The 13,411-nt window shown below is 33.8% G+C and overlaps 1 protein-coding gene across 34 annotated transcripts in view; it reads left to right on the plus strand.

Moving 5' to 3' along the window:
- The first annotated feature begins 1,863 nt into the window (after positions 1–1,863).
- The window catches only part of LOC106079054 (zinc finger E-box-binding homeobox 1-like), a 55,079-nt gene continuing 43,531 nt past the window's right edge, over positions 1,864–13,411 (plus strand). For 32 of the 34 annotated variants that reach the window (XM_056042600.1, XM_056042623.1, XM_056042650.1 and 29 more), the window contains exons 1-3: positions 1,864–2,022; positions 6,904–7,706; positions 10,227–10,394. In XM_056042600.1, coding sequence (XP_055898575.1) covers positions 6,926–7,706; positions 10,227–10,394 — 949 coding nt within the window. In that variant the 5' untranslated portion in view covers positions 1,864–2,022; positions 6,904–6,925. Of the gene's footprint in view, positions 2,023–2,151; positions 2,242–6,222; positions 6,299–6,903; positions 7,707–10,226; positions 10,395–13,411 lie in introns of those variants that run through there. The other 2 variants (XM_056042577.1, XM_056042584.1) reach the window with 2 other exon arrangements.

Below are 13,411 nucleotides of genomic sequence, written 5' to 3' on the forward strand. Positions count from 1 at the left end.
ATTTTTTAGCTTCAAACTCCGCTGAAGAGAGGATTAAACTCAAAACCCCTTTGGCTACCTTCATAGAATTTTGAGTGTGTAATTTGCTTTTTTTATATTGAAAATGGGGTTTTATCGTAGGATTACCATTTAGCTACGCACATAGAAATTGGTGACTGTAGTTTGCTTTAGAATTATATTGAAGAGAAAGGTTTTCAACCTCAAAACTCTCTGTAGGGGGATTTGAAACTCAAAACAATCTGGAGGGTTTTTAAACTTTTTAAAAAGCCATCTGAAGGAGGGTTTAAACTCAAAACCCCCAATGGCTACGCCCATAGCATTTTGAGTGTGTAATTTGCTTTTTTTTATATTGAAAAGATATTTTTTAGCTTTTAACCCCGCTGAAGGGGGTTTAAACTCAAAACCTCTTTGGCTACGCTCATAGATTTTAGAGTGTGTTCTTTCCTTTTTTTTTTTTTAATATTGAAGAGGTATTTTTTAGCTTCAAACTCTGCTGAAGAGAAGATTAAACTCAAAACCCCTTTGGCTACCCTCATAGAATTTTGAGTGTGTAATTTGCTTTTTTTATATTGAAAATGGGGTTTTATCGTAAATTTTGGAAGGGGGGTTTAAAATCAAAATTTTCATTAGCTGTTCTCTTAGAATTTGGGGTTGTCCTTTGCATGTTTTTTTTTTTTTGTTGTTTTGTTTTATAGAAGAGGGGGATTTAACTGCAAAACCCCTGGTAGGGGTTTTAAACTCAAAACCCCCCTGGCTGTGCTGGGGCAAGTGATGGCTTAGCATTAAAATCTCACCTAAAATAAACACAATGAAAGCAAAAAATCAGTTACTAAACTCCCAGGGGGGGATTTCATTTCGGGAGGGGGGGTTGAACCCTTCCCCCCAGGCTACGCCCATGATTTATGGCTTCACTTCGACTCCGAATAGACAGAAAGTAGATTTTATAGCCATTTGTTTCTCCAAATTGTTTCGGTTCTTGAGTTGTTTTTTTTTTTTACCGGTCAAGATTACTTACGGCGGGTAAAGGGAAGGCGCTGTGATAAAATGGCGTGCTTTATTCTTATTGGTTAAAATCCAAAGCTTCTTCGACCTAGCTATTTGGTTAACATTTTGGACATACTAAGTTACGAACCATCTCTCTCTCTCTCTCTCTCCCAATATAAATGAAATGACTATTTTTTAAAGTTTGATTGTAAAAATAAATTGATATACGCGTCTACGCTTACAGCTTTGAAAAAAAATATAGCTTATCATCTGTTTAGTAAATTATAATAGAAACGGAAATCTTGTGTTATAAAATACAGACTTTACTTTAAAAAAAAAAAAAAAGACGATGAATACGTCCTACGCGTGTTCTTAGATCAAACTAGTCGTGAATATTAATCAATGACTTTTAAACTCATTGGTTTTCATGGCTGACTCGGGCAACAAGTCCCATTACTCCCATGCTCTAATAGCACTAGGGAAGAAGGCATAGGTAGAGAGACCATTCACATTCACAGTGACGCTTCTAGATCTATATCTTACTAGGACTAGACATTGACACCGCATTTCACGTGGCCTCACAGTCATATCTGTAATTTGGGCCAACATATTCTACTAAACTCAATGTAGAAAAAAGTTTCCCGCAGGTAACATTTCTTTCTACCTTTTTGATGTAGATGCTGCCTTTTTAACGTTTTTTTTTAAATATATAGATCTATTTTCCACGTAGCCTTTTTTTTAAAATTACGTTGTCTTCATGACAAGAATAGTGATCTTATACGTATTATGAAGAATTTTAAAAGTATTTAAGTACTTTTGCAAATTGTTACTTTTTATTTATTTTCGGTTTGTATCGACAATTAGTCTAAGAATACAACGCATAAATTATGTTAATGACTCTAAATCGTAGTGAAGCCGTCATGGCGTCTGTGTATGACAAAGAATAATTTAATGTATCGGTAGCTCTATAGTATTACCTATTACATTATTTACATGCTTTAAACTGGTTCTTTCTATTTTTGGCACATCTTACCATTGGTAAATAACACTGATATTTAGACATATTTTATAGATTAGAATGATCTAGATCTATTGTATTTTACACTCAACACTGCTGTACTGCCTCCCTGGACTGAACTGTTACTGTACGAAACAAGTTACACTGTAATAGTAATAGTGACAGTCAATTACGGTGTACTCCACCGTGACTGTCAGTGTCATCCTCATGCCGCATTAATGACATATGATAGGACATAGGTCTAGATATCTAGTAGTCTAGTCATAATGTAGATTCTAGATCTAAATTTTGTTGTAGAAGTAGAGTAAAGGATGGTTGTCGGACACGCTAAATACTAAAAGCCATTCTCCGGCCATTTTTAAGTTTCAAAATTCATAACTCCGTAATGGTCTAAGACTCACTCTAAGCTATGAATAAACTGATGGTGTCAATGAATTAGTCATCCTTTTGTCTATAAAAATAGCTATTTTGTAATGTATCACTACGCATCTATATATAGTTAAAATTAGATATGATCATAATCTGATGTGAAGAGGGATAGGTTGGGTTTTCTGATGCGTAAAAGTTTTCGTCATGATTTTTGTCTCTGTAAAAGTTGTTGGCCGGTTTGGAGATTTATTGGACACTTCAAAGGAAATAGATGTCTTCTATATATTAAACATATGTTATTATTTATTATTAAGACATTTCATCCTTAATTTTATTATTCTGTACATTAGCGCAACGACACAAGCCATATGATATTATCACTTTTCCCACGCTCCATGCTTTCATTCTCGGCTTGTAACTGACATCACACCATGGCCACTACTTTGGGCCTAGCCTAGCTGGTCGCGTTAGGGGAAAAAATCGCCTCTGTTGCGGGGGAGAAGAGGAGGAGTATTCTCTCTAGTCTACCTACGGGGCACTTTTTTTCCCCGTTGCACAGCTCCACTAGCGCAGTGCCTGCCTGTCTCACCGTAGCCTTTTTGGTACCAGTCAGATAATTGCTATTCTCCTGCTCTCTCTCTCACCTGCTTTTTTTTTTTTTTTAGAGCGTGTAATGGTATGCTTAAGAGACATGGAAAAAAGGGAAAGGGGGGGGGAGACTTCATGTAGTATACACTCCCTTTTGATTTTGACAATCTCTTAGAATGTTGATGTTTCACACAATGGCCATTTAGCGCACCTAGTCGATCAATAATTGTAGGCTCGAGGTCTACAATGATATTGCGACTTTTTTTTTCAGCTGCCCATTGATGCCAATTTATTATTGTATACAGATGTGCACTTAAGTGCTATAACATTTGTACATATTTGTTGCATATTAAATGGTTTAAAATAAATGGTCATACGTTTTGCATACACCACATTAACTTTTTTTTTTATAAATATGTTATGAATTTTTATTTGTGAAACATGTAACAAACACACACAAGAACACATACATAACTTAAATATACATTTTGTACTATATTATTTTAACAAACAACAAAATTATTCTTGTAAATGTTTAAAAAAAAAACAATAACAATTTGTTTATTTCCCCATATTTACTGTGTCAAGTTATTTCCCTTTGATGACTAGCATCATATGACAATATGTTTTCTTAAAAAAAATTCAGAAAAGGTAAAACTTGTTGGCCACCCCCATTTACATGTTTAAGTGGGAAAGGAGAGTCTGGGTTGTACAATTTATCTGTTTCTAGTGTCTATTTAGAAGCATTATATCTGGGTTTTAATTGGCTAATGCATCTAGGGGCTTAAAAATCGTCTTAGCTCCAGACCCTATCTCGTTCTTCCCCTTGGGAGAAAAAAAGCTAAGTTTTACAGTAGTATACTTTGACCCCAGATAAAATTACTTTCTCTCAATATAAAAGGGAGCTGTACGTGTCGGAAGTGTGACAAAATAGTCCATGTGCAATATTTATGCGGAAGTTGGGTAGTAAACATTCAAATAAAGAAGATTTAATAATAATACACCGAGCTGGCCATTGTGCGAGACAAAACCCGGGTGTCCAACAACCATCCTTTACTCTAACCAAGTCCAAGTTTTTTTTTCTCTAGATCTAGAATCTAGACTCTACACTCTAGTTGAGTCTAGATCTAAATCTAGAGTAGATCTAGATCTAGGTCTACTTCACTAGTCGAATCTAGAGTAGATCTACTTCACTTCACTAGATCTAAACTCTAAAGAGTACAGTAGACCTATGCCCTAGATGCCGCCTAAAAAGCAAGGCAGGCTAAGGCAAGGTCTGTATTTACTCAATCATCAATTACTGTAGGCGCCCTTACTCCTTACTATACTTATATGGACTATGGCTATTGAATATTAAAGCCTAGGCTATTGTGACTGAGTCTGAGTCATTAAGTGACTTGACTAGTGTAACCACTGTAACTACTCCCACTCTGTAACTCAAGTTACTGTGTCAGTGATTATAGATTGTTTAGATCTACATCTTTGGATCTATAGTCATATCCGTCTAACGAACACATTAAGCCCTGCCGCTGCAATTTTTATGTTAGAATTTTTATAGCTCCGTAAAGGTTTGTCCTAGAAAAAAAACTGCAACCATCTATAAACTCATCATCCATTTGTCAGTAAAAATAAAGGTAATTATTCGACGGTTGAAGAATGCTTCGCAAGTGGCAGCATCCTTGTCTATCCTCACTGTGTCTAGTTAAAGTTAGATCTAGGTTCCTAACGGGTACATGGTATTAGTGCATATAATCATAATATGGGTCCACAATATAATGTAGGTCTATTATATAGATCTATATTCTATATCTAATGTTTGTTGTGTATTTCAAATTAATGTTATTGTTTTTAGCTTTTTTTTTTTCACGAAAAGTATTGTGTGGGTGTTTTTTGTTTTTTTGTTGTTGTTTTTTTGTCAGTGACTGGTTATAAAAAGTATGGTGTTCTATTTTGGCCATATTTCGAAATGTGTATACATTTTTTCAATAAAAATAAATAAACAAATATAAAGTGTTTTCTTGACTTTCGCTGGTAATACGTTTTAAGACCGCACGCTAAGGTCAGATTTTCGCGGTAGGCTATTAATTTCATATATAGGATAACTATTTAATTGGTGTGCTTGTACAGCTATTTCGGCCAACCAGCTTCCAGAAAGTTTGGCGATGATGCATTTAGTTGTTGTTTTTTTTCCAATAGGCTACTGGGCATGAACATTGTGTGGCCGTGGGAAAACCTGTGTCACAGTGTAAAACAAAAAAAAAAAAAGGAGTATTTTTGTTATTATTTCTTGAAAACCCGTGATATAGCCCTTCAAGCCCTTCCAGGGCCGCTCCTACAGATTGCGGGGATAAGGATAATTTTATAAGTGAAAATTAAGATTTTGTTATAGAAAATAAATTCGTCTTTGCATTCTATTCATACAGTACTAAGTACAAAATCACCCCGAAATGATATTTTAGTCTGTTTTTAAGGAGATTTGCATGAGTTTTCAGAAGATTTTTTTAATTTCAGGATATTTTCATGACTTTTTCGTATATTTTGCAATTTCAGGAGAATTCCAGGTACCCTTTAATAATAAGTTAAAATAGTTTAATTTAATAATTTACACCTAGAATTCATGCAGGGCCTATGAAAGTGCGGGGCAGATCGGGCGCATAGTTGCAGTGGCCTAAGACTGCCCTGAGCCCTTCCGAAAAAAAAAAAGTCTGCGAAAGTGTATAAGACCATTGTAACTCTTATAGTACACTTTGTTCTTGGCTTCAATTTGCAGAGTGAGAGAGGAGATATAATATTAGTAGTGCGCGAGTGTTTTCTTTTTATTTTGTTAATGCAGAATAATTACAATACAGTACCGTATTTAATATAACATTAGCGGCCAATAGTAAGCCAACAGTGCCTACGTAATAGTCTATGTTTTGTAACAAAAATCCTTTTCGCTATAAAAATTGATATGATTTAATGTATCACTATGCTTAGTTAACATGAGGTCAAAGAGGTGTAGGGACAGTAGGGTGGGTATTGTCAAGTATAAGTTTTTCGATTGAATTTTCCCCCTGATTAGTAAGCTCAATCAAGCTGATTGAAGCCTTGAGCATATCAAAGAAAATAGACTTAAAACGTTTTAATCTTTAATTTTTACTACTAAGTCATTTTCTTTTACTCCAGCATAGGAACATCAGTCATAGACATAATAAAATGTATTTAAATAACTCAGTGACCCCCTCTTGTTGTCTTCCCTTTGTTTATATATATGCCTCTGAAAGAGACAGTTGGAGAGCTACAAAGGCTGTGGAACACACATTTGAGACCCAAAGAAAAGCCCTTATCGAAGACAAGCGGGTAAGACTCCTCTGGTATGGGACTACATGTCCTGCCCATCAAAGTTTGGACCTATTTGTTGTCGAATTGATACTGTTCATGTTAGACAGCTTTAAGATTTCTGTGTCTGGTGTGTTGTCGCCAGTGTCGGATACTCCTTAGACAGCGTAGGTGGAAGGAGCTTAGCTTTTTGATGTGGCGGGGATATTAGGTCCAGGACTCTAATGCATATAAGAGTGATGGGAGGACTACAACACCTATATAATGCATGTAAGAGTGATGGGAGGACTACAACACCGTATACTTTCAGTTTTTGTTGCCATAGTTGTCCTTGAAGTCTGCCAAAAGCAGCTCTGGCATGTGCAACATGGAAGTCTACCTCATCATCTAGTTTGGCTTTGCTGATATGGTTCTTCCCAGATAGACAAACTTTTTGTTTTCTTATACAATAAAAATTGTTATATAAAAGTTTTAGATCTTAAAAAATCATTTAAAAAAAATAATATGCAGTTTAGTTCTACTAATAAAGCATATATATAAAAAAACTAAGCGTGTTTATTTTTATATTAATTTTATATTTGTAAAATGTAGTGTAGGTGCTAAATGTTTTTGTTTTTCTCTTTCAGATCTTGAAATTGAAGTTCAACTATGGATTTTGATTCCTCTTCAAAATTCATCTCTTCTTTAGCCAAATTTTTACAGTCTTTATGCAATGGCTATGTGGAGTTCAATAGTGGTGTAGAAGTCATAGGGCATATTTACTTAAATGTAGACACTGGCAAAAAAATTGATTATATTTTAAATGAGAAAGTCTGCAAAACAGACGAGAATTCAGTAACATTTATAAGTAATAGCTTTCATGCACAGCCAGCTGAAAGACCTAAGCCCACACCCAAGGGATTTTCAGAACCATCTGCTAAGTCTGAAGTTGCAGAACCTAAAATTGATGAAGATGAAATTATCATTATGGATGAGCCTGAAAGTAAAAATAGTGGAACATTACCTCCTTCAAGAAATCTTTTTCACCGAAAAAATATTAACCCTTACTCAAAAGTAGGGCGCTCACAAAAAAGACCTCACAGCCAGAACTTTTCATCATTTAAACATTTACCAAAACAACGTAAATCAGATCCTCCAATTGGTCCTAACGGTGCTCAGCATGATGTAGAAATTTCACATACAGATAACAACACATCAAATTTCATTACACCTCAAATATCTGGTGAAACTTCTTTAACAGCTGCAACAGATTCTGATATATCACATCTCTCTAAAGTCTTTCCTCAAACATTTAATGATTCCTCCAATAATCTGAACGCTTGTGAAGAAAGAGACATTAAACCTCAATTAGATAGTGATATGAATATTGTTCAAGTAAAGCAAGAAATAACTCAGTCTGAGCATGGTGGTGAGGAGGATCAAGAAACTTGTAAGTTCTATTTTTGTTCAATACATTTTCCACTTTAGATTTAAGGTGCTTTTTAAAAAAAAAATTAAAATAAATTATATAACTCAGTTAACTTCCATCCAGTTAAGTGAAACGAAATAGTTTTGATAAACATATATTGACTCCCCATGTCACTTTGTTATTAATTTTTATAAAGCTTATATCAACTCACTCTGTCTGTTTAGTAAAAAGTTTGAGCAAATTTATCCCACACCCTTAGTCAGATTAAGTTGAAACTTTGCACAATTATTCATTGGCCAATACATGAATTTAAAAAATGTACCATTTAGTCAATTAATTACTGTTTATTAATTAATTTGTTGGATATCAACAAGGGAAAACTTTAATATTTTGAGATATTGCAAAATATGTTGGGTTTTGTTGGGATTCTTTGTTGTGTGTGGAGAGTGGTGTGTTAAGACTCTATAGTAATTTTTAAGTGCACCAAAGAGAAACTTCAATATATATTTATATATATATATTTATATATATTTTTATATTTATATATATATATATAAATATTTATATATATATATATAAATATTTATATATATATCAGACCTGCCTACCGTTACGCAAAATGCGTATTCGTTACCCAAAATCTCCCAAAAATTACCGTTAGTACGCAAATACGCATTTAACCCGTCGCGTTCCGCATTTCATATCCTTCCCCCCCCCCCCTCTCTTGCCTAGCTTACCATCGGTCACGGAGGTCACGCTAAGCCGTCCTGTTGAAGGGAGGGGGACAGAAAAGGTGGGGGAACACATTGTGTCCAGATCTATACGTTGATTGGTTCTTAAAAGCAATTAGATTTAGTCTAGAAATGAAGAACGCGAGAGTGAGGGAGTGGCGGGTTGGTACCGTCAGTTAGCTGATACACCAACGTGATTTTTTTTTGTAAGTTCATTAGTAGAAAATAATTATGTTGAATCCCTGATTCCTGTATTCATTTGTATAGAAAAAAATATCGAAGTGCTATCGATTCAAAACACATTGAGTGACATTGTAGATATCTAATCTAGATCTGGATTCTAGATCTAGAATTAGATCTAGATCTGGATTCTAGATCTAGAATCTAGATAACTTGTTATACAGGAATAGATCTAGCTAGACATTACGACTGATGATTACGTTATGTCATGAGTCTTTACATTACTCTACAATCTAGATCCAATTTAGTTGCAGTATGATTTAGATTGACTAGATCTAGATCGATAACATCTACTATCATCTAGTCTAGATCTAGACTAGATTAAATTCTTAGTCTTAGTATAGAATAGATCAAGGATGAAGGTAGGCCTACGAAAGTTTGGAGTAGACCTACGTTTGTAGCGGATCCACGGCATCGGTAACACTCTTGAGCCCAGATCTAGAGTAGATTATATTCATTATATAGACATAGATCCAAATCTAGTCTAGATATCATCTCTATTGTCGTATTGATTTAGATTGTAGATCTAATCTAGATCTAATATTATATATATGACAAAATAGTGGTTCGCGTAAGTGTTACGCATTATGTTGCCAAAATACGCATTTTGACCATCAGCGTTACGCATTTGGACTTTTTTTGGTAGGCAGGTCAGATATATATTTGTATGTATATTTATTTATATATATTGTAAAGCTTTCTACAACTGATTTTAAATATTTAATACAAAAATTTTAAATTGTCAATGTATTGCTACATTAATCAAAGATATTTTGAATAATGTCATCAAGTGTACCCTAAACTGACACACAAATACATGTAGTCTTAATTAACATATAAAGCAATTTATTTATATTCATAATACAACTTAAATAGCTTTAATTTAAGTGTAATAACAATTCTGTTGCTTATCTTTTTAAATAAAAATTTCTCATCAAGAAATGCTAAATGTTAAAGTGGTAATGACAGGAATTTGAAGTGATAATGTACATAACTTTAAAAAATTCAAGGGCTTATATTTATTAGAAAGTAACTCCTGAGGTTGATAAGGCAAGTAAACAATGGCTGATGATTAAGTTGAACAGCTAAAAAACAAATAAAACTTATTAGCAAAAAATGTTATAGTTTTAGTTTTAGAAGTAACTTATGCTGTAATAAAATGTGTCAATGGTTAGGGTCACCAGACATTCTGCAAAAAGAGGACATGTCCTCCTTTTTGAGGTTGTTTTCTCTGTCTGACAAGCATTGGCCTAAAGTTTGAAAATGTTTGTCTTTCACTCTGCAATATAATCATATAATCAAGCAACTTAATCCTTTATAGCTCTTGGATTTAACACACAAAGTTGTTCATCAATGATGTATTGTCATGCATTGTTTTTTAACACTTTCATTCTGGAACCCATTGTCATAGAGCAGAACATTTTCACATTAAGCTAACTCTGGATTGTAAATAAGGGGAGGCATTGTGGTTCTAAATTGTTTAATATTTCTCATGTATGTGTGTATAGATATACTTTTCTTTTTTAATACTGCTATGTATAATGTTACAAAGTAATTGTGCTCTTTCCAGATGATGAGTCTCAAGACCAAAGTAATGTCTTTCCTGGTATGCCTTATGATCAGTATTATTCTGAGGGCAATAGAAGAGGTCAAAGGGCTGATTATGGCCCAGGTGGTTTATCGCATGATTATTTTCAAGGAAATGCAGGTCCTTCAGGAGAAGGAGGAGATACATCAGGTTTGTCTTTTTTTTTTTTTTTTCCTTCTTTTCTTTAAAACAAATAGCAAGGATATCTCTTGACCTTATACTCTCTTTACTTTCTTTTCATTAGATTATTGTTGCTCTTTCTTGTCTTTTCACTAAGTACTTAAGTAAATGAAAAAAAGCTTCTGAAATTATAATTTTCCGTTTTCTGAAAAAAATGAGAACTAAGGCTTTGGATTTTTTTTTAACATATATACACCATCAGTTTTGCTTTCAGATTGCGTAGATTTAGATAAGTTTGTTGAATTTTTTAATTTTTTTTTTCATTTGTTGCATCCATATTATTCTAGATCTAATCTGGATGTAGAAGTCTACTTATCTAGTTTATGATTTGTAGTAATTCAAGAAGTTAGTCATTACTCTTTAAATTGAATAATCTAGATCTTTCTAGAAAGTAGATTGAATCTGGATCTAGATTAGACATGATCTGACAACAAATAGTATCAATTAATTTAAAAACTTGAACATTTCTGGAGGCAAAACAAAGTTTATAAATGGATTAGCACCTAGATCTAAAATGTAGGGGATATTTAGATTTTTCTAGATTTAATTAATGCTTTACAAACCCACTACCCATGATCTAGATCTACTTCTTACAAAAAACCTGCGACTGACTAATGTAAAAGTTAAGTACCACATTTAGCCCTTCAGAACTATAAGACATATGATGTAAAAATCATTTTCCAACAGTTAACTAAGGTGTCATATGTGGCTTGCACAGAGTGTAAAAATCATTTTCCAACTACAGCCAGGTACCCATTAGAATTAAGCGTACTAGGGTGTCATATAAATCCAAAAATTAACTATCCCATTCTTCACCGAGATTCGAACTCTGGACCGCTCGGTTCTGACACCAAACACTTTACTTCTGGCATGTATCTTGCCAATTTTTTTTTTGGCTCACATAGTTCTCAGCAGCCACCAGAGGAGGCACAAAACAGCAAAGTCATCAGGGGTGCCACTTCTCCGGGATAATCTGGAAATCCAGGTTTTGAGGGTTCAGATTTTTCCTCCTTTTGGGTTTGTACTTTACTATCTTGTTAGAATCTTTTGTTATTTTAAGTCGATTTCGAATTTGGTCTAAATTTCTTTGCATTTTCCTTATTAATCTTAGTTAGCTAGTTCTGATCTCCCGAGCCGACATTTTAAAACAAATTCGACTGGTTTCATATCCGCAATTAGCAAGACCTTCACTTTACATGCACACTAAGCTTTATTTATATTTTAGAATGTAAACATTCTATAAGGAATGCGCCTCGATTTAGAATTTTTTACAGTCTAGATCTAAGATCTAGACTGTAAACGCCTGTAGACATCTGTAAAGTCTAGTATTTGATCGGTATAGATTGTGTGTAGATCTACTCGAGTACCTAGGGAGAAAAATTACAGTAGTGCAAACTGGGACAATTTTTGTTCTTTCCTTTTTTTTATATTTTATAGATTCTTAGATTCTATTATAGTGATCTAGAGCATTCTAGAGGTAGGATCCAAATCTAGATTTAGAATGGATTAGTTCTAGATCTAGATCTACAGTAGTTAGCTGGATTAACATCGTTTTAGTGAAGATGGCAAAACCCTAGAGTAGAACTAGTCTAGATCTAGAATCAATTAATGATTGAAAAAAACTTAATAAGTTTGCATTCACCTGGAGACCTAGATAGATTTGTCTATAGATCTATTCTATATGAATTATGCACAAGCGTTACAGCACACTCTAGATCTACATTTAAATAGGCTATTAGAAACTAAATGTGGATCTGGGGCTAGAAAATCAATGTCCATTTTGTAGTAGATCTGGACTGAATCTCAAGTAAATTTTATCTTGTTGCACATAATGGTCCATGCATCATTGCATGTATATTGATGGAATCATTTTTAACAATGTGATTAAAGCAGGGTCCTTCAAAGGAATAATGAGGGGGAAAAGTGTTCAAAGTTAAAGAGAGAAACATTGTTTAAAATAACTTTTGTTTTGGGGTGGTATTAACATTGTTAATATAAAATTGTTCTAAATCAACCTCTTAGACCAACTCTTGTATTGCAAGCTTCATCAATAAATGCGCACAAACTATTCATTATAATGATACGCTTACTAATTTACAATGGGGGGGGGGGGCATATAGATCTATATGTTCTTATTTTGTGAAGTGATACTGTTATAAATTCTAACCCTTCCCCCATTTTTTTTTTTTTTTCATTTTGTAATTCATGGGGATTCTAAAAATTGTGTGCATAGCATCCTATGATTAGAACAACAAAGAAGAATTTGGATTTACATATAGGCCTACAAATTAAACTAAGCAAATTTTATGGTTCACTCGTTTCTTGCAAAAATATTTCAGCTGCCATGTGCTTTATTTCAGGGTTTGTGAAGTTTGAGTATTTCGTTTTCAGGGTTTATAAAAATGATAAAAAATGAAAAAGTAGATTTTCAGGGTTTACTTTGGGGGAAAAGTGGCACCCCTAATCATGATAGATAAACTACAGTTTGCAAGATAGCATACAATGAATATTATTGCTTTAGTAATACAAGCATGAAAGTGTCTCACACAAGGAAATATACTACACATTTTTATTGCTGAACATTTTCTACCTCTTAAAGTACTGCTTCCTACTTGGTTGCTCTTGCTTAAAACCTTCAAAAGCCTTAGCACAGTAGCCTGTTGAAATTATTTTTAGTGGACCCAGCTTAAGTTCTTTTTCATTCATGAACAGTTTAATAGTGAGTGATATGTACAGGATTGTAGCCCATATACTTAAGAAGCATTTCAGAAAGTCAAGCATGCTCTAAGCAGGAAAGGTATGCTATACAAAAAGACCCATCCTCTTTATAATTGTTTGAGAGAAGGTCAGCACAATACCAATGAAAGTAATAATCTATCATATTCAGACTGCCTAGTGCCAAAAAAAATCAAGCTGTCATAGTTCTACCAAATAAATGTATAAACAATAGTTCCTTGCATGCATTTTGTGTGTGTTTGTGTGCACTA

Source organism: Biomphalaria glabrata, chromosome 1 (assembly GCF_947242115.1).
Source record: "Biomphalaria glabrata chromosome 1, xgBioGlab47.1, whole genome shotgun sequence".
NCBI lineage: Eukaryota > Metazoa > Mollusca > Gastropoda > Planorbidae > Biomphalaria > Biomphalaria glabrata.